We start from the raw sequence: 21,052 nt of genomic DNA on the forward strand, positions 1-21,052 counted from the left end.
AACGAAACTGCCTCGAAGGTAGACACCATCAGGCCAAGCACCTGTATGCAAGCTCGGAGGGATGGCCGTCTGCTAGACAACAGAAGCTGAATTGCCTCCTGCAATTTCTGGAGTTTTTCCAGAGGAATCAACACTCCACCCAGATAGTCCAGTTTGTGGACGCAACTAGAGCAGACTTCTGAAGGTTCAGAATCCATCCAAACTCCCTCAGAGATCGCACAGCAATCTCCAGGGTGTCAATCAGAGCAGTCGGAGACATTGCTTGCAGAAGGAGATTGTCGAGGTACCCCAGAACTGCGATCCCCCACTGACGCAACAATGCTAGCACCGGGGCCAACACGTGTGAAGACCTGAGAAGCGGAGGCGAGACCAAAAGTAAATGCCACAAACTGATAATGCTCCTCGCTCACAGCAAAGCGGAGGAAGTGCTGGTGACCAGCACATCATGGAATGTGAAGGTAGGAGTTCTTGATGTCGATAGAAGCGAGAAAATCCTGCAGATGTAGGGATGCCATGCATGTGAATGGACTTCATTCAGAACTTCTGTACCCGCACCAAGCAGTTTTGCGCCTTGAGGTCTAGAATTGGACGTACCTTGCCTTCCTTCCAGGAAACTGTAAACATGTTTGAGTAAATGAAAACATTCCGGAACCGGGACAATCACCCTATGAAGTAACAAGTCTTGCACTGCCCCCCCCCCATAAGCAATCTGGGGACAAGTGCAGGTTGGAGGAAAAGCCTGAAACTCAATCTTGGAGCCAAACCGAATGACTTTGTGGACCCACTTGACCTCTACCAGAGAGGTCCACGGATCCATAAATCAGAGAAAACGTCCCCCCACCCCATACACAGGTGAGGGCGTCCCTTCATGCAGAGGAAGCCATGTCCGCAGGTCTGGAAGAGTCCCTTGTGGCTTGCCAGACCAGGTCCTCTTGGAACCTCCGTGGGAGGCCCTGAAGGACTTTTATCCCTTGAGGGACAAAAAAGGCCTCTTATGACTGAGAAGAATGGCCCATGTCTACGATGGGGCTCCTTGCCCTCGGTAGCCTGCGGAAGAAGAGTACTCTTCGCCCCCTGTGAGACCCTTAATGATGTCATCCAAGGAAGCTCCAAACATGTGATCCCCACAAACAGGAGATCAGATAAGGCCTTCTTAGAAGTCTGGTCTGCAGACCAGCATTGTCAGCCAGATAAGACGTCGAAGGAACACTGCTGATACAGACAGCCCAAAATCAAAGGAGTCGCATCCAAAGAGGCATCACAGATAAACTGTAGCCCCTAAATCAACTGATCCGCCAGGTCCGCAAAGATAGGGGGGGGAAGTTGTTTACCCTCCAGGTCCCGGCATATAAGTTTAGCCCACTTGCCAGAGTTTGCGACATCAGGGCAATAGTAAATACCAGCCTAAGTCGAACCAGCCATAGTGAAACATATGGCGGGCCAGAGCCTCCACTTGGAAACCAGCGAGTCCACTACAGGTGGGACCGTCCACTTTTTAAGCAGGGAATCCTTATAAGGCTACCGCACAGCAAAACGCTTAGGGACTACAAGAGTGCGTTTTGGACAACCCCACTGTTATGTGACAATGTTGTCAAAGAAAGCAGGAAAGGGGAACACCCACTCCACAGTGGAGGACCTGTGGTGCCACAAAGGGACCGGCGCCTCCGACGCAGCATCTGCGCCATGTTTAAAATTTCACGCTCTAACACAATCAGTGCATCCGCCAGCGCCTTTTCATGAACGGCTAGAGGAGCAGAGGAAACATCCTCACTGTCTGAGCACTCAGGGTGCGTGGATGCAGACCCAGTAGGGTGACTCGCGTCCACGGCGTCCGAAACAGATTCAGGATCTGATGGACAGATGAGGCAGGGGAGGGTGGTGGACGCTATATACTAAGGTCACCTGGAAAAACATAACAGTCAGGGGAGGGCTGACGACTGCGATCCCGCAAAGGGAACGCTGAGCCAGGGTCCACTAAGATAGACCACCTACTGGACCCTGCAAAAAACAAGGGTGTCGCCCTTTCAGCCTCTCCATAGAGGCCCGCACAATAGGAAATAGCCCACTTAAAAGGGGGCCGCCCACCATGACGCAGACGCGTAGGCAGGGTATCCTGATGGTCCCACAGTGCTAAAAGTGGTAGGTGCCCTCCACAATAATGGCGGCATGGTTGCCATCAAAAATTAAACTGCCCCCACAGCGCCACCCTTTCCAGGGGAGGTGTAAAGCTGGCTGCATGACCTAGGAGGCCACAAGCCGTGGCCTCAATTTGTGTGGAGGCCCAGTCGCAAGTGCACTCATCTCAGCCAGGCTCACTGGGGGCGCCCCCGCAACGGAGGCTGACTCAGCCGCATGGCATAGTAGGCCGCGAGGCGCGGCCTAAATTTTTGTGGATGCCCAGCCACCTGGGCGCGAGCCTCAGCAGAGCCGACCACCCAGGGGCAGCGGAGGGGAGGGCGGATACCCAAACAGAGGGTAGTGGCTTCAGCCACCCTCACTGGGGCTGCTCCACATAGCTCCAGACCGATAGGCCACAAAGTTGCGGCCTAAATTTGGGGCCGGATCCGGCCGTGTGAGGCGCGGACCCGCGGATGCCAAACCACCCAACCCCTCCCAGCCCAACAACTGCAGCAGGGAGCCCAAAGGACATCCCTGCCCTAGTCACCAACCCCCAGGGTAGCAGGGGAACCCTGCTCAGCCCCCCGTTGTGCACCCGGTCAGCAGCAACTTCAAAAAGCCCCCCTAGGAGCATGTGGCAAAAGCCAGCTCATAACCTCACCCAGGTAAAGGGGGGGTTGGGGGGGCCTGACCCCCCAATTTTTAGAGGGCTGGGGAGGGGAACTTGGGGGTCCCACCGTCCCAAGGAGGGGCCCACGTCCACCAAAAAAACCCTCCAGGGGTACAGGGGGAACAGCTACTTATCATACCAGGAACAGGGTGGGCACCGCTCCTGACATACCACCGCTCCATCGGGATGTGGGTGGCTGTTGGCCAGGAGGAACGCTGCGACTCAGGCCGGGGCCAGGTCATATGCGCCCTTGAGAGATGTTTAACTCAGAGGCCAGGCCACGTCCAGTGGGGCTATGTCGCAGCCAACCTAGCGCTGGAGGGACACTCTGGATCTAGATTATAAAGTCCGTTGCCCAGTCCAGCATTTGAAAGTAGATTCTCACAGGAACAAAATAACAAACATAGGAAAAATCCATTTAAAAGGAAAAAAATGCCAGGACCAGAGATCCCAGCAAGGAACTATGTCCTTACTCCTTGTAAAACCTTGTAGAACTTGTAAAATATTAGTAACAGGTTTGCCCGAACCGGTGCGAACCGGCTGAATCCCACCACTGCTCCGTTCTATATGGCCGCAAAGGTTGGCGGGTATTGGCTCACTTATAGAAGTGCTGGCACTCTTTTGGAAAGATTTGTTGCCCATCTTGGGGTTCAAGGATTTTTTATGAAAGGAAGTTTTCTGCTTAGCCTCAGATTTCTGATAGGAGCAAAAGGAAGCTGGTCTCTGACAAAGACCGCAAAGGCTTCTGCCACTTCTTTAGAGGTAAGAGTGCTTGTTACGCCAGTAATCCTCTGGATAGACATATGCAAGGCATTGTAAAAAAGGCATTGTGACTTGTGGAAACCCAACGTTTATACCACATACACAGCACTCACCTGGGTGTTGCATGTTTTACAGAACTGCTTAATTTTTCCTGCAGAAATGTCACTGTCATCATAGCACTCCCTGCACTCATACATTGCAAGACCTCCACAGATACGGCACTGCCGTGGGGCTGAAAGACAGAAACAGACCAAGATAGACAGTGAGTGACAAGAAAAAATAAAAACTCCAGGCACAGCAAAGCCTCTCCCAAAGGGAGCATAAGGCTAAATTGTACTTGGGTAAAAATGGGTTTTTAATGGGACCCCCTTTGATCCTTTTTATTGCTCACATTTTTTTCAATTTCTGCATGTGGCCTGGCCAAACTTTCAACAAGAAAAAAAAAGTGTTAACTACATGTCAGTTCTTCGACTGAATAACACACTAGTGTCAAGCTTTGCATGCTTTAAAATTCATCAAATGTTTATTTGCTTTTAGATAGCGTGGAATCATTAGCTAACCAAAAAGAAGGAATCAGATTGGGAGTAACAATAGATCTGTACTGTATTGCAAAATGCTGACACTTTTAGGGATATTGCTAGGGATAGAGAGCAGAAAAGAGACCTTGAAAATGACCGCGCTGTAGTACTGCTACGGTGAAATGCAGTTTAATTCCTTTAGCTATATACTGTGTAGGGCAGAAGATGAATAGCATTATATTTTGGCAGAAGATTTTTGTACTTACTTTGAGGGACACAAGAATTCAGATACAGTTGCATTATACTGCTGCCTACAAGTGTTTGGACACTGACAGAAAAATTGTAAGCCAGCCCCTGTATAACACCATCTCTACCCAGCATGCTTCAGTTTTGTGAAAAAGCAGTACCAAGGGAAGGAGCAAAAACACAGAGAGCTGGGACATGTCCCTCAAAATTATCCCAACAAATAGATGTTATGCCATTCATTGAGGGACACAGGAATTCAGATGTATCAATGTATCCAAAAGCAGTCCAACTTACAGTGTCTCACAAAAGTGAGTACACCCCTTACATTTGTGTAAAGATTTTATTATATCTTTTCATGTCACAACACTGAAGAAATGACACTTTGCTACTATGTAAAATAGTGAGTGCACAGTTTGTATAACAGTATAAATTAGCTGTCCCCTCAAAATAACTCAACACATAGCCATTAAAGCGGTAGTATCCCGCTTTTTGACACTTTTACCTACAGGTAAGCCTATAATAAGGCTTACCTGTAGGTACAAATAATATCTCCTAAACCGGCATGGTTTAGGAGATATTTACAGTGCATGCAGCCGCTCACGCGAGCGGCGCATGCGCTCTGAAGGTCCGGGGGGACCTTCAATTAGTTTGCCGGGAGCTTGCCGGAAAATGACTCCCGCGCGCATGTGCGGGAGTGACGTCATCGCGGCTCCGGCCAATCATCGCGCCGGAGCCGTCTCTTCCGGCCAATCACCGCGCCGGAGCCGCCGAACCCGGAAGAGACGGCGAGGGATCATGGCAGCGCCCGCAGCGATGTCCGGGGGTCCGTGTCGGGGCTTCGTTCTATGGTAAATTACACATAATGGGCTAGTATGCGATGCATACTAGCTCATTATGCCTTTGTCTTGCAGGTTTTTTTTTTTTTTTAGGGTTTACAACCGCTTTAATGTCTAAACTGCTGGCAACAAAAGTGAGTACAAATTAGGGGCAAAGTGTCAATATTTTGTATGGTCATCATTATTTTCCAGCACTGCCTTAACCCTCTTGGGCATGGAGTTCACCAGGTTGCCACTGGAGTCCTCTTCTACTCCTCTATGATGACATCACGGAGCCAATGGATGTTAGAGACCTTGCGCTCCTCCACCTTCCATTTGAGGATGCCCCACAGATGCTCAATAGGGTTTAGGTCTGGAGACATGCTTGGCCAGTCTATCACCTTTACCCTCAGCTTCTTTAGCAAGGCAGTGGTCGTCTTGGAGGTGTGTGTTTGGGGTCATTATCATGCTGGAATACTGCCCTGCGGCCCAGTCTCTGAAGGGAGGGGATCATGCTCTGCTTCAGTATGTCACAGTATGTCACAGTATATGTTGGCATTCATGGTTTGCTCAATGAATGTTAGCTACCCAGCTCTGGCAGCACTCATGCAGCCCCAGACCATGACATTCCCACCACCATGCTTGACTGTAGGCAAGACACACTTGTCTTTGTGCTCCTTACCTGGCTGTTGCCACACGCTTAACACCATCTGAACCAAAAAAGTTTATCTTGCTCTCATCAGACCACAGGACATGGTCCCAGTAATCCATGTCCTTAGTCTACTTGTCTTCAGCAAACTGTTTGCTGGCTTTTTTGTGCATCATCTTTAGAAGAGGCTTCCTTTTGGGACGATGGCCATGCAGACCAATTTGATGCAGTGTGCGGCGTATGATCTGAGCACTGACAGGCTGCCCCCCCCCCCCCACCCCTTCAACCTCTGCAGCAATGCTAGCAGCACTCATACGTCTATTTCCCAAAGACAACCGCTAGATATGACACTGAGCATGTGCACTCAACTCCTTTAGTCGACCATGGCGAGGCCTGTTCTGTGTGGAACCTGTCCTGTTAAACCACTAAATGGTCTTGGTCACCGTGCTGCAGCTCAGTTTCAGGGTTTTGGGAATCTTCTTATAGCCTAGGCCATCTTTATGTAGAGCAACAACTTTTTTTTCAGATCCTCAGAGTTCTTTGCCATGAGGTGCCATGTTGAACTTCCAGTAACCAGTATAAGAGAGTGAGAGCAATAACACCAAATTTAACATACCTGCTCCCCATTCACCCCTGAGACCTTGAAACACTAACGAGTCACATGACACCAGGGAGGGAAAATGGCTAATTGAGCCCAATTTGGACATTTCAACTTAGGGGTATACTCACTTTTGTTGCCAGCGTTTTAGACATTAATGGCTGTGTTTTGAGTTATTTTGAGGGGACAGCAAATTTCCACTATGTCACAAGCTGTACACTCACTACTTTACATTGTAGCAAAGTGCCATTTCTTCAGTATCGTCAAATTAAAAGATATAATAAATTATTTACAAAAATGTGAGGGGTATACTCACTTTTGTGAGATACTGCAGGTGTTGGCAATAGCCACTGATAGGCCATCAAGTAGAGATGAAAGACGGTCTGCAACTCAGAACCACTTAATGGGACAATGCCAGAATTGGAATTAGATTAGAAGCCCCTTGCAATAGATTGCAATGAAGAAAGGGAGGACACAAATAACCAACCTAATTCTTAAGACCAGTATAGAGGAGATCACCGCCAGAGTGGAAAGACACCACCCAAAAGAAACCCCGGGCTTAAACTTGCGAGAGGCTGTGGAATAAAAACCCACTAAAAAGGTGGAACAACAGAATAACCTGATTAAGAAAAAAAGCACAAAATAATGCGGATTACAAAAAACAACTCCATCATTTTTAAGATGTCCATTAACAAAGGTGAAAGTTAAGATGAACAAAAAACATCGACTCGAACACCTGCACCCGTCTTTCCACCTAACCTTGAGCACAAAATCTCCTGACTCTCCCCAGTACAGCAAAGCGTCCATCACCATGAAGGAGCAGGATACTTAACCTCATTGCTAAGAACAGTCACCTGATTAAGGGAGGCTGCAAATCAGTAACAAAATGAGAGCCTATACCTAGGGCATGCTCAACCTGTGATCCTCCAGATGTTGTGGAACTACAAGTCCCATCATGTCTCTGCCTTTGGGAGCCATGCTTGTAACTGTCAGCCTTGCAATGCCTCATGGGACATGCTTATAACGGTCAGCCTTGCAATACCTTATGGGACTTGCAGTTCCCCAACAGCTGGAGGGCCAAAGATTGAGCACCCATGACCTAGGGAATTAGATCCCACAAAGGCCTCCAGGAACTACTCTTTTGCCACCAGGGGGTGCCTTCAGCATGAACACAAGTGTGTTCCACCTGCTGACAATCCAGGTGCTCCAGAGCTCTCCAGGGGACATAAGGAGTACCCAGGTGTGCAAACCTCTCCCTTTGGTGCGGAGACTAGTGGTTAAGTAGAGCTAGATTTCAATGCATTGTCCTTAAAATAAACAGTATGGGCAAGAGTAGTACTCTTAGCATTGTCCAGCATAGGGACCAGACTATTTACCCTGCTCCAGAGAGGACAGACATTCTTTCCTGGAGGCAAAGTCACTGCAACGCCTAAGTGGTGTGCAATGTAGTCCAATCCAGGAAGCTGACTCAAAGCAGAGTCCCCCCGATGAGGATGGATCCATCTGTTCTGAAGAGCCAGACTGAAGCCTTGAGAATGGAAATACTTTGGCACATGGGTTCTTTCATGCAGTGAGGGATAAAGACCATCCTGTTTTAATGAAGAGTTTGGTTACATTAGGGACCAGTTACGCCTCGTCTGCCGAGACAATCCAATTGTGTCAGGCCCATAGCAAAATAGATGAGGTTCCCCTAATGCCCTACTCACCCTAATGAAGGGTGGAGTGAGGAACTCCCTTGACTGCTGACAAGGGGTCCAATGGCACAGTGTAGACTTTTTAAGTGAGGACTTTAGCTCAACAGCCCTGCCTGTCAGTGACAGGTAACTGCCAATGATAAATACCTGCAAGGTCCTCTAACCAGCGATCAAATATTGCAAGCATTAGGCCTTCAAAAAAAAGTGCTGACTACAAGGATTTAAAAAGCTGATTCTCTTCAGAGGAAGCTGTCTGAGCATTCCACAAAGGGAATGCCACAAAAGGGCAGTAGGGTGAACACAAGGACCAAACCTCTCAGATGTAGGAGGTGTATCCAAAGTACACTAAGGGGCCAGGTTCGTATATAGGTATGGGACAGCCAGAACTGGTCTTCGTCAACCTTATAGGTCAGGTAGTCCCCTCTGGAGAGGAGGGATGCTGAGGGGTACATGTACCACAGGGAACGTAAAGGGACACAAGGACAGATTCTCCCGAGGAAGCGAGTGAGTGGCTGGATGGGGTACAACTCCAAAACCCCAGCTACCATTTGGAGTGCAAAGATGCCGTGAAGCTTCATTATTTTGTGCAGTAGCACAAGGGAGATAGCAAAGAGCAACTGAATGAGGTGCCAGAGACAAGATGTTAGTCTGCCTAGATATGTAATAAGCCCCTCGCTTATAGAAGTGGGAGGGCATCTTCATGTACATGGCTTCTCAGAGGGGTTAGCTGATTTCAGGCTTTGAGTGTGAGTCAAGCTCTGGAGGCTGAAGTGGATGGAGAGGTCTGGGATCCCTCCAACTCCTCTGCAAACCTGGAGGAGGAGCAGAGATGGGGCTTGCATCGTTAGTCTTGAACATTAGGAGTGTGTGTGTGCGCACAGGCAACTTGTGTATATACGATTGCAGTCCCAACTGGAAGTACACACAAACAAGTGGTTCCATGGGACTGTGCAAATTGAATCTCAGGGTCGGAGATGGGTGGCAAAATGAAGATGCAAGATCAAAAAGAAGTACAAGAAGGGCATAGCAAACATTGTGAGTTATTTCAATATCAACTGAACTAACCTAAAAATTAGGAATTTAAGGTTTAATATCCCCTTAACTATTAGCATGGTAAGACTGGCAGTAGAGGGAAATTTGAAAGGTGTCCAGCCATGTAAACATTTAGGTAGCTTGCAGTGCTTGAGCCTAAACAGCCATACTCACAAAATTATTATTTAGAGACAGGGTAACATGTGGGGCAGTGCTACAGCTCTGGACCTGGAAGGCTACACTGTACACCAAGGCCATGAAAAGCTTCACAATGATGAGCCCAGTGCATGAAGGTCACATTTCAGGCTAGCCCTGCACTTCCAGTCCACCAAAGATAGGCTGAGGGAACAAGTCACAGAGAAAAAAATATTCCATGAAGAAAAGAAAAGGTCCTCTGGGGCACGAGCAAAAAACCAAGGCATGCTGACCAGAGCACAGGTTAAATGGGGACTATCTAACACTTTTCCTGTATGCCAGTGTCCAAACCTTTAGTACGTAGCAGGATAACTTGAATGTATCTGAATTTCTGTGCACCTCTACAGATGGGAACAAAATTATTAAAATACCCATCAACCATCTGAAAAAAAATCCATTTTGATCAATCGTTCAGCAAAGGGGAGTCTGCACAGGTCACAGATTGCCCATACACATACAGATATTTTCCTATCTGAATACTTGCTGGACCAAACAATCAGTGTTACAGCCAAGTCTCCTTGTTTACGGAGAGCCATGAATTACACAGATACGCTGACTGAATTGAATTGGTCACAGAACCTGTTTAACTTAGAACTGCCAGCAATTAGAGAATTAGCTTGCAACCTAGGCTACAACCACTTCATGTCTGTACCAAACTGTACTAGAAATTTTCAGAAATATCCCTGGAAGCAGATTAACTGACACCCATTTCATTTACAGAATCTTTTCACAAATATACCACTAGATGGCAGCATAGTACCAGATTTAATAACTGTGAAGTGCTTACAGTTTTAGAATTATGGGTAATATATAAATTAAGAATTAGGAACAAATGACATTTATCAAAGCCTTGTGAAAGGCAGCCAATACATTTTTCAAAGTATTTTTTCTGAGAAATTTAATTTAATTGTCAATAAGTGTAATTCTGCAGGAAACCTTCTTAATTACAATATATTCCCATGTAAAACTTTTTTTTTTTTAAATATGATCAGGATTTACAAACTAGTGAAGAAAAAAAAATAAATAAAAAATTAGATTCCAAGTTCCACCTATATCTTTTTAAACAACAATTGTACCTTTAATACAGAATTTGCTATTTTAATAATAAAACACGCCAAGTAATTTTTTCTTCATTTCTTTCTACTCTCGCCTTGTCTTTCACTATGCTTTTAGGGCCATTCTCACAAGCCCATGTCACTGTAAACATTGTTTTTTTTAGCGTTTGGCATGTCTGCACTTGCATTGCAGACAGTGCATATGTACAAAAAAAGGCATCTGACCACATACCTGTTTGAATTAATGTCTTTAGTGACTGGAATAATAATACATTATTTGTGCGATGTTGCACTGCATTTGCATAGCCACTAAAAAAAAAAAAAAAAAAATCAAAAACTGGCAGTCACTGCATAACTTTATCTAGCTGTTCAGCCCATTCTATAAGAATTCAGACATGCATTTGTGGAAAATCAGAATGCACATCAAGTGGGACAGCTAATGCTTTATCATGCCTTTTCTGGAGACATGTCCTCTCTGCACTGTACCTAACCTGCTTCTAGCAATTCATATTCTTTAAGAATTGTAATAGTGTATTGCAGCATAGAAATCACCATTTTACCCCGATCAGTGAATAGAAACATATGTGAAGACATTTCTTCCTTATTCACAGTCCTCATCTGCTGTACGAGAGCAGATGCAGACAAGCTAAATGTGACCCATGCACTGTATAATGCGCAGGCTGGTCCTGTGATGACACTTTTAGGTGCGTGAGAAAAGAACAGATAGAGGAAAGATTTTAGACTAACAAAGAGCTGATCTATTTTACACATAGTTATAGAAAATGTTAATGGCTTTGCTTCAATTTTATTTTAATGTTAACTTTATTGGTTTTTGAAAAATTTTACTTTTACTAAAAGGATCCAATCTTTGTATTAAGAATAAACATTTAGTTTAGAACACAGTATTGCCAAACACTACTGGTTAGCTAAAGAGAACGCACAGAAGATGTAGATCCCTTTTAGGCCCCTTTCACACAGGCTTTCTGATCAGGTCCATCAGGTCAGTTTTTCAGGCGGACCTGATCGGATGCTCCATGCACCCCTAAGAGCAGCGGATGTCAGCAGTGACATGTCCACTGACACCCGCTACTATCCAATCCCATCCTGTCCATAAAATACAGATAGGTGGAAACCCTATTTTCCATCCGTCTGGAGGATTGGATCGGATAAGATCGGATGAAAAGGGACAGGCTTTTTTCAACCAATCTCCCATAGAGGAGAGCGGGGCTCTGACAGCTCCATCTCTGCAAAGCAAGCGGAGATAGAGCTGTCATCCACCTGCTCAGCGGGGATCAGCAGATGGATCACCACTGAGCAAAACAGAGTCCGCCGGGCGGAAAGCCCGAACGAAAGGACCCTTAGGCCCCTTTCACACATACGGACGTGTCATTTCATCAGTTCAGTCAGGTTTTTTGTCATCAGTTTTTTTCAGTCAACATCAGTTTCACATCAGTTTTTCATCCGTTGTCATCCGTTTTTCACCCATTTTTTTTGTCCGATCCTTTTTTATTAAAGTTTTCATTAAACATGTAGCAGATAAAGCCATCAATAAAAGGTGGCTAAAACTTCACCTGCTGGCTGGATAAGAGAACTCTCATTTTCACCTGCAATATTTCAAATATTTACCCTACCAAAAGAACTACATTTTTATTTTTCTCTTATAATAAACAATTATACACTACATTTTCTAAATTACATTGAATCTGTAGATATAGAAATAGGGATTTGTTATTGCTGGCTGTTTTTAAAGGTGCAGACATCGGGGCTATCATTCTGACCATAGCTTGAATATCTGGTAAAAAACTGACCTCTCTGTACAGGTATACTTTATACTTTTTTATACAGTTTTGCTTCAAAGCGTAAAGTGTCTGTTAAGGAAACTTCTGTTACTCACTGTCCTCCAGTAAGTCTGTAATATTCAGATCCAAGGAAGGAAATATTTTGTTGAACATCTTGAAGTCTTTTCCAAATCGAGGCATCTGAACTATTAGACATGATGGAGCCTATTAAACAATGAATACATTACAGAAACAATGTCAAATGAAAGCACAAATAAAACTAGATAAAACTGACTCCTATAAAGAGCTAAACTATATGGCCAGAAGTATGTGAACAACCCTCCAAATGACTAAGTTCAATATCCCATCGCATGTAAAGTAATTAAGACAACTGTACACTTCTATCCTTGTGCCAACAGTTAGGGGAAGGCACATTCCAGCTTGACTGTGCCCTGTGCACAAAGCAAGGTACATAAAGTAATTTTGTGTTTAAGTGTCTTGAGAAAGATGGACTAAGCTGTTAAAATGTTGACAATAAAATGCTGTTGCTCTGATTTATCTAATTTACACCCAATTTTACAATCAGCCACAACTTCATAAATAACCACCTAATATTGTGTACATTTCCCTTTTGTTGCCAAGCAGCACGGACCCGTTAAGGCATGGGCACAAGTAAGGTATGCTGTGGTATCTGGCACCAAGCTGTCAGTAGCAGATCCTTTAATGAAAGGAAAGTACAGATGGCTGCACACCAAACTGAGATCCAAATACCTTTATTTGCATAAAACCATGAAGAGCACTACATGTACAATCAAGGGAGGACTGACTTACAGGACTTAAAAAATCTGCTTTGATAAAACACAACTCGTGTGCCAAACATGTAGGTGTGAGGTGGGGCCTCCATAGGTTGGATTTGTTTTTCCAGCACATTCTAATGATGCTCAATTGGACCGCAATCTGGAGAATGTGAAGGCCGAGTCAACAACTCATTTGGTCCCTAATCCATGCTTGAACTACATTTTCAGTGTGGCAGGGTGCATTATCCTCCTGAATGAGGCCACTGCCATCAAGGAATACCATTTCCATGAAGCGGTAAACTTGGTCACCAACAATGTTTAGGTAGGTGATACGTGTCAAATAACATCCACAGGAATGGCAGGACCCAACATTGCCCAAAGCATCACACTGCTTCCGCAAGCTTGCCTTTTTCCCATAGTGCATTCTGGTGCTATCTCTTCCTAAGGTAAGAGACATACATGCAACCACATTATTTTTAAGAAAACCTGATTCATCAGACCAGGCCACCTTCTTCCATTGCTCTGTGGTCCAGTTATGTTTATATGCCCATTGCAGTTGCTTCAGGGTTTTGAAACAGGTCACCATGGGCACCTATTAGTGATGAAGGTGTGAACATACAGATTTTTACAGACCTGTCACCAGCCTCATTAAGAAGAAGAGGGATACTGAAACCACTTGTAGAATCATTACAAAACAGAAAATTCAATATAACTGGGGTTTTCCAGCCTGTCTAATAGGAAAAAGAGACAGATGATCAGTAAGATTAAGATTTCCTGAGGAAACTCGAGACTTTTGTGAACAATTGATTATTATTATTCCAAAAATATCAGGCTGGTCTGAAGAATGTGAACCAGGGGAGATAATCAGCGAAGAACAGTGGCGCCTAGTTTCAAAAAATAAGAACGGATTTAAATCTGCTTAGAATTGAATGAATGGAAACATGGGAATGGGGCAGGGGAGGGGGTGCTGTGGGGTGGGGTGGAGAGGGGGAATGAGGACAGTGGAGGATGAAGAGATATGGAGACAGATTTTGGTTGCTCAGAGGGGCCCTAAGTCCTTTTTACCTATAAAGTCCTCCTTAACTCCTACAATAAGATCTTTAGTTGGTCAGAATAACATCAAGATGGAAATTGGAGGGGGGGAGGGGGGGTTGGAAGAGGAAGGGACAGGGGGAGGAAATGGGGAGGGGTTGTGGGGAGAAAAGGGAAGGGAGGGAGTAAGGGAAAATTTGGATGTGTAAAATTTGTGTTTCCACCGTATGAGTTCGCTGCCCCCTATGAATGTACAGGCTTATTCTTTTGGAAGCTCTGTGAAGTAGGCTCCCCACCTGCCTCACTCAGCTGGTAAACAGCGAGAGGAAAAGAAGATAGTGAGACCAAAGTTAATTGTTTGAAGATATTAAAGAGGTTGTAAACCCACCTCACAAACTTGTACCTATAGGTAAGCCTATATTAAGGCTTACCTATAGGTGCTATAAATATCTCCTAAACTTGCACCGTTTAGGAGATATTTAGAGTGCCTACTGCCGATGACGTCATCGGCGCAGGCGCTCTGAAGGAACGGCCACCCGTGCCGTTCCTTCAGAGCTCAGTGCCGTGAACGGCGGCTCCCGCGCGCATGCGCGGGAGTGATGTAATCGCGCCTCCGGCCAATCAGATGGCCGGAGGACGCGAACCCGGAAGCAGGACGGCCGGACATGTCGCCGTCCTGTCGCTGAGGTGGCGGCACGGCGGGGGCTTCGTTTTAAGGTAAGTACTACATAATGAGCTAGTATGCGATGCATACTAGCTCATTATGCCTTTTTCTTTACAGGGCTTTTTTTTCCTCGTTTTTATTGGGGGAGTTTACTTCCTCTTTAACATATAATGTCAGAGGGTTGAATATATCAACTAAAAGACATAGGTTATTGGAACAGCTCAGATGTAACTCTAAGATTGCCTTTTTACAGGAGACGTATATCACACAAGACACAAATGTGAAGATATACTCAAAACACTTTCTGACTCGGTATTACAGAGATTCACCCATTAAAAGAGCAAAATGATTTGCTAGTAACGTTTTCCCTAGAGGTAAGATTGGACGACCCTGAAGGTCGATATATCTTTCTGAAGGGACAACTACAGGGGTTGGACTACAATTTGGCAAATATATATTGCCTAAATAAAAACCCGATAGGTTATCTAAAGAAAGTACTGGATAAACTGTAGTTTTTAAAAAAGGGCAATTTACTCCTGGCAGGAGATTTTACCGTTTGCATGGACCCGTCTATGAACTGTACGTCGAGTGCACGGATGAAGGAAGGACACTGAGAAACAAGTTGTATCAATGTCAGCTAGTAGACGTTGGAGAATTCAGCATCCAGGAGAGAGAGAGATTATTCATTCTATTCCCCCATGCACTCGACGTACTCAAGATTGGACTATATAATGATGGATCATAGGTTGATAGATGCAGTAGTTAGTACATCAATAGGGACAATGTCCATCTCTGGTCATGCCCCAATAGTTATGGAAATAAAACTCCCAGGGTCCCATAAAAAAGTAATCTCATGGAGACTAAATGAAGATTTATTGCAGGATGAAGAAGTGAAGAGGAGAGTTAAGGAAGAACTCTACCAGTATTACCTAATAAACAAAACCCCAATGTCTCTCTGGCTACAATTTGGGGAGCACATAAAACATACATAAGAGGAATATTCATCTCAGCAGGTTCCAGGAAAAAAAAAGAGAAAGAACCACAAACATAAATAGGCTAATATTAGAGCTACACAAGTTAGAACTGAAACATAAAATGAGTTTAGAGGCTGAAATACAAAAAGCTTTGGTGTTAAAAAGAGATGAATTAAGAGATCTACTTGAAGAGGAGACAAGGCAATGTTTTAATAGGGTGGCTAAGGAGAGCTACAAGTGGGGAAATAAACCGGGAAAATGAAAAACCTGTCTGGGCTATTAAAAAGTAAAAAAAATCAAATAATTATATAAAAAAAATAAAGAATAGCAAAGGAGAAATGGTGTTTAACTACTGAAATGATGAGTGACTTTCAAAACTACTATAATAACCTTTATACCATTCATCAAAAAGGCCTACCTGAGGGGGAACGTTATAGAAAACATTGGATTGTGGAATATATTTAGGATTCAAAGCTTCCTAAAATAGACTCAGGGAAACTATTAGCCCTAGAAGCACCAATTTCTCAGGAGGAAGTAAGGGAGGCTTTAAAAAATACTCTATCTGGAAATAGCCCTGGCTTAGATGGATAAGAGATTTAAGGAAATACTGGTCCCAAAAATCTGTTCATATATGAATGAGATAGGTGATAAAGAGGAAATGAGAACGGAATCACTGCAAGCACACATAACAGTAATTCCTAAAGAAGGGAAAGACGCAACCCTATGCTCTAGTTATAGGCCAATAGAATTGGTAAATACAGATACCAAACTATAAACTAAAATCTTATCAACCCGATTGAAGGATTTAATGCCGGGATGGATACATGTAAAACTAGACCGGATTCATAACGAGAGTTGTATACAAAACATAGGATGCGCTTTATAAGCAGGCCAGGTGAGAATACAACTCTCTGTTATTACCAGTATTGGGCACCAATTTTTTTTTTACCGGGTATGGGACACAGTTTGGAGGTGGGTTAGGAGATTTATGATTAAACGATATATTATACAAAAGGAAAGATTAGGCCACTTTATGAACTCAACACAATGGAAAAGTTGACACCAAAAGAGTGGACTTGTATGCAATTAAAACACTTAGTAGGATCTTTGGCTCAACCCATCAGATCGGAAAAAGAGTTGAATCTTTTGTAAAAGCTCTGTAACCCGCTAACAAAGGCATGTTTTGTCTCAGATTTATAAGATGCTAATCGATATGGTGGGTATGAAGAAAACTACTTTTATAGAAAAATGGGAAAGAGAAACTGGAATTAGTATAGAAGATCACGAGGAGAAAACTGTGCGGATAGCCATCCACTGCACCGCTAGAGATGTGAATACCATCAAGATGAACTAGAAGTGTCTCGCGAAATGGTATATTACACTAGTTATAGCACACCAATGCCAACCAGAGAAGTCAAATATGTGCTGAGGGGGTGTCAGGTAGAGGGCTCAATGATCCAAATATGGTGGGAATGCCCCAAGATCCGTGAGTATTGGTTAAAGATACAATTTATTAACCAGATCACGGGCGAAGATATCCTGGACGACCCCTGGTTATGTATTTTTTTATAAAACAAATAGACCTTTAAAGCATTACAGAAATTCAATAGTTCCAAATTTGCTTAATGCTGCGAAGGGGACGATCCCCCAAAAAAAAGTGTGAAATAGAAGCCACTACTGTTAAGGAATGGTGTGGGAGGGTTGAATATATATATATTAAATTATGGATTACATGTGCAGTAGAGATGAAGAACAAGTTGACAGTTTTTATTAAAAAAGTGGAGAAAGTGGTTGGATTTAAAAAAAACTAGAGAGTATATACAAATTTGGGAAAACCAGGGAAATTAGCATGATTAGGTTGTGTTAGAGGTACGTTGAAACGATGGACAGGATTAAATGGTGGAACGGGGTAAACATAAGAAGATTGGAGTGGAATGGGGAGAGGGGATATAGGGGTGGGGAAATAGATTGTGTAATATGTATAATTGAAGGAACTAGGTTTTGTAGAATTGATTGAAATTAATAAAAATTTTAATAATAAAAAAAAAAAAAAACATGGGCACCCTGACGGGTCTGTGGCTGCATAATCCTAATGCGCAACAAACTGCAATGCCCTATTTTTCTGCTTTCAACATATCAACATCAGGGATAACATGTTCACTTGCTGCCTAATATATCCAGTTGCCTTTCATTGACGACATAATCAATGTTATTCACCTAACTTGTCAGTGGTCAGATGTTTTGGCTGATTGGTGTATATTTAACTAGCACACCAGAATAGTTCAGTGTGTTCACAGCTGAGACGGACTCAGTAACCTCAGCTATAATACAAATGAAAAATGTAGGTTAAAGTCTACATTTAAACCTCTAGGTTTTATAATGTACAGTCTATAGATCCACTGAACCTCTATGCCAGGGATCCTCAAACTATGGCCCTCCAGCTGTTGCGGAACTGCACATCCCATGAGGCATTGTAAAACTCTGACATTCACAGACATGACTAGGCATGAGGGGAATTGTAGTTCCTGAACAACTGGTGAGCAATAGTTTGAAGACCCCTGATCTATGCATTTCAGAATAGGTTATCTGTCACCACCCCACCTTAGCAGAGCTACATCATCTATGACCGTATATTTAAAGAGACTGTTAACGATACCTTGTAAAATAACCCATTCCGTTTAAAATAGAAATGAAAGACCAGAAAGTTGTGTAATCACATTCCCTCTGTTCTCAGCTGCATAAGAGCTGGGGAGGAGAAACATCAATACACTTCCAAGCAGTGATCTTCCAAGTAAATGGCTGTACAGGGAGGTGGGGGGGGGGGGGGGGTATGGGTGTCATAACAAGTCTGATTATTAGAGGACAGGAGGCCGAGTTCCTACGTATTGCACACTGTTCCGTATGGCAATACAACTTTGGCAATTCTTTCTGTACCAGGATGGCACTTTAACATGTAAGCACCCATTTTTATAACACAAATTTTAAAAATAAAGGCAATATTACACTATATGTGGATTCTTGTCTCCCATTTAAACCCACTATATGAGGGATCTGGAGGACCTATCCCAAGAGGAGAGGAGTGGAGATTATTGCTGATTGTCAAGTGTGCTAGATGACCTGCTCCCATCTGGTGAGCACATATACTTACCATAGCTCACGAGGTGGATACTTTCACAAAGGGCACTTTCATTGCTGATATTTTTTGCACGGACTTATTCACTTTTTGGCAGCACTGTATGCACCTTATTTGTGTATGTACCTTATATGTGTAGTTTATATCAATTTATTTATTCTGGAATAGACAAGAGAACGGTCGCCCAGGCGGGACTTTATATGAGGTTGCCACAATAGTCATGAAGAGTCAAAGAGTAAATTTATTAGTAGAGTAAAAGCATACAATGGATATAAATGTATACCCATAAGCATAATTACAAAACATGTACAACATGTAGGAAACAATTGACAAAATAACAACATAGCAGCAAATCGCGCATGATGACAGCATTGCAGCATCCGTGTAGCATAATAATGGGTATATCTGTATTGAAAACTCTACGCGTTTCGTGGGTCTAATATGCCCACTCATCAGGAGTATATAGGTAGATCTGTCTAAAAGTAAATAATAAAATATCAATATTTGCTGTGCGTTTATATTGGGCAAAAACTGTGAAGTTTCAACAAATGTATGACCCAAGTGGGGAAACAACACTTACATTGGGCCAAATCAGATTGAGAAATTCTGCCATGAGATGGGGTGCCAGCGTCTGATCCGGGAGCTGAAGAGACAAGAGTACCCCAAAAAAATGGGGAGCCAGGCAAGGAAACATATGTGATGGAGAATGTGATCTATTAAAGATGATAGGACACTGGCTGAAAATGCAAGGAATAATATATCAAAGTATTAGAATATGGGCTGTATCACATAGTGAAACATGAAAGTATTCAATGTACAAGGTATGTTCCAGCAGAAACAGTGTCAACATCAGAGAAGAAAAAAAAACAAAAAAAAAAACAAAAGGAAGCACCAAAGGAAAACGCAGATCCCCAGAAAAAGTGCTGATCACAGGGTAACCAATAACCAGGAATAGTGATGAGAAAGCTGTGGTGAATAAAATAGAGTGAGGTAGGTGAGCTCATATGGTTTCATAACACTGGTTGAGTAAACATAAATAGTGAAACATAGTATATCAGGATATTGAAAGTACAAAACAGTATCAATATAATGAAAATAAAGATGATACAAATAAAAATATAGTAAAATTGAGACAGGTGTAGGAACCATAGAGTAATGAGCTCGCAGGGTGATGCCTGTTCTAAAAACAGCAATGCTGGGAGTAGTGAAAGACTGAAAGAGTGAAGTGTCTGAAAAGAATGTGAGGTGGAGATAGTGAGGAAAGTGGTAGGGATGTGACAAGGTGTGTAATTATGTCCACATAGTAAACCCATAGGAGAGAAAAAATATAGGATGTCAGTGCATGAAAGGACAGGAGTGCATAAAAGTTGAGTTCTTCACCCGAATATCCACATAGGTTGCACGTAGATCTTGTCCCTAGTGCCATGTGTATGGTATCAATACTTTGATATATTATTCCTTGCATTTTCAGCCAGTGTCATATCATCTTTAATTGATCACATTCTCCATCACATATGTTTCCTTGCCTGGCTCCCCATTTTTTTTTGGGTACTCTTGTCTCTTCAGCTCCCGGATCAGACGCTGGCACCCCATCTCATGGCAGCATTTCTCAATCTGATTTGGCCCAATGTAAGTGTTGTTTCCCCACTTGGGTCATACATTTGTTGAAATTTCACAGTTTTTTGCCAATATAAACGCACAGCAAATATTGATATTTTATTATTTACTTTTAGACAGATCTACCTATATACTCCTGATGAGTGGGCATATTAGACCCACGAAACGCGTAGAGTTTTCAATACAGATATACCCATTATTATGCTACACGGATGCTGCAATGCTGTCATCATGCGCGATTTGCTGCTATGTTGTTATTTTGTCAATTGTTTCCTACATGCTGTACATGTTTTGTAATTATGCTTATGGGTATACATTTATATCCATTGTATGCTTTTACTCTACTAATAAATTTACTCTTTGACTCTTCATGACTATTGTGGCAACCTCATATAAAGTCCCGCCTGGGCGACCGTTCTCTTGTCTTTACAAAATTTTAGGGATGGAGATGTACACAATTGCAAGTGCTAGACTATTTCCTTTTACCTTTATTCTGGAATAAGCAGAATTGCACGGACTAATTTTATATAAATTCCTTTGATGCACTTTATATTTATATTTTGTTGATGCACTTCACATGTTTTATATATAATAATTTATATGATTGTTTATTTGTGTGCGATCAATTTTTGGTTGATATAGGAGTGAGCATTTATATTTAGGCACATTTCTAGGCTTATGTACCCCTATTTATAACAGCTTCTT

General features: G+C 43.2%; 1 protein-coding gene across 2 annotated transcripts in view; it reads right to left on the minus strand.

Annotated features, from left to right (window-relative positions):
• CYLD (CYLD lysine 63 deubiquitinase) overlaps positions 1-21,052 on the minus strand; it is a 190,879-nt gene that overhangs the window by 12,780 nt on the left and 157,047 nt on the right. For both annotated transcript variants that reach the window (XM_082269854.1, XM_082269853.1), the window contains 2 exons: positions 12,247-12,355; positions 3,664-3,782 (listed from right to left, as the gene is read on the minus strand). In XM_082269854.1, coding sequence (XP_082125980.1) covers positions 3,664-3,782; positions 12,247-12,355 — 228 coding nt within the window. The remainder of the gene's footprint in view (positions 1-3,663; positions 3,783-12,246; positions 12,356-21,052) is intronic.

Source organism: Pelophylax lessonae (assembly GCF_965119305.1).
Source record: "Pelophylax lessonae genome assembly, chromosome: 10".
In the NCBI taxonomy this organism is placed as follows: Eukaryota; Metazoa; Chordata; class Amphibia; order Anura; family Ranidae; genus Pelophylax; species Pelophylax lessonae.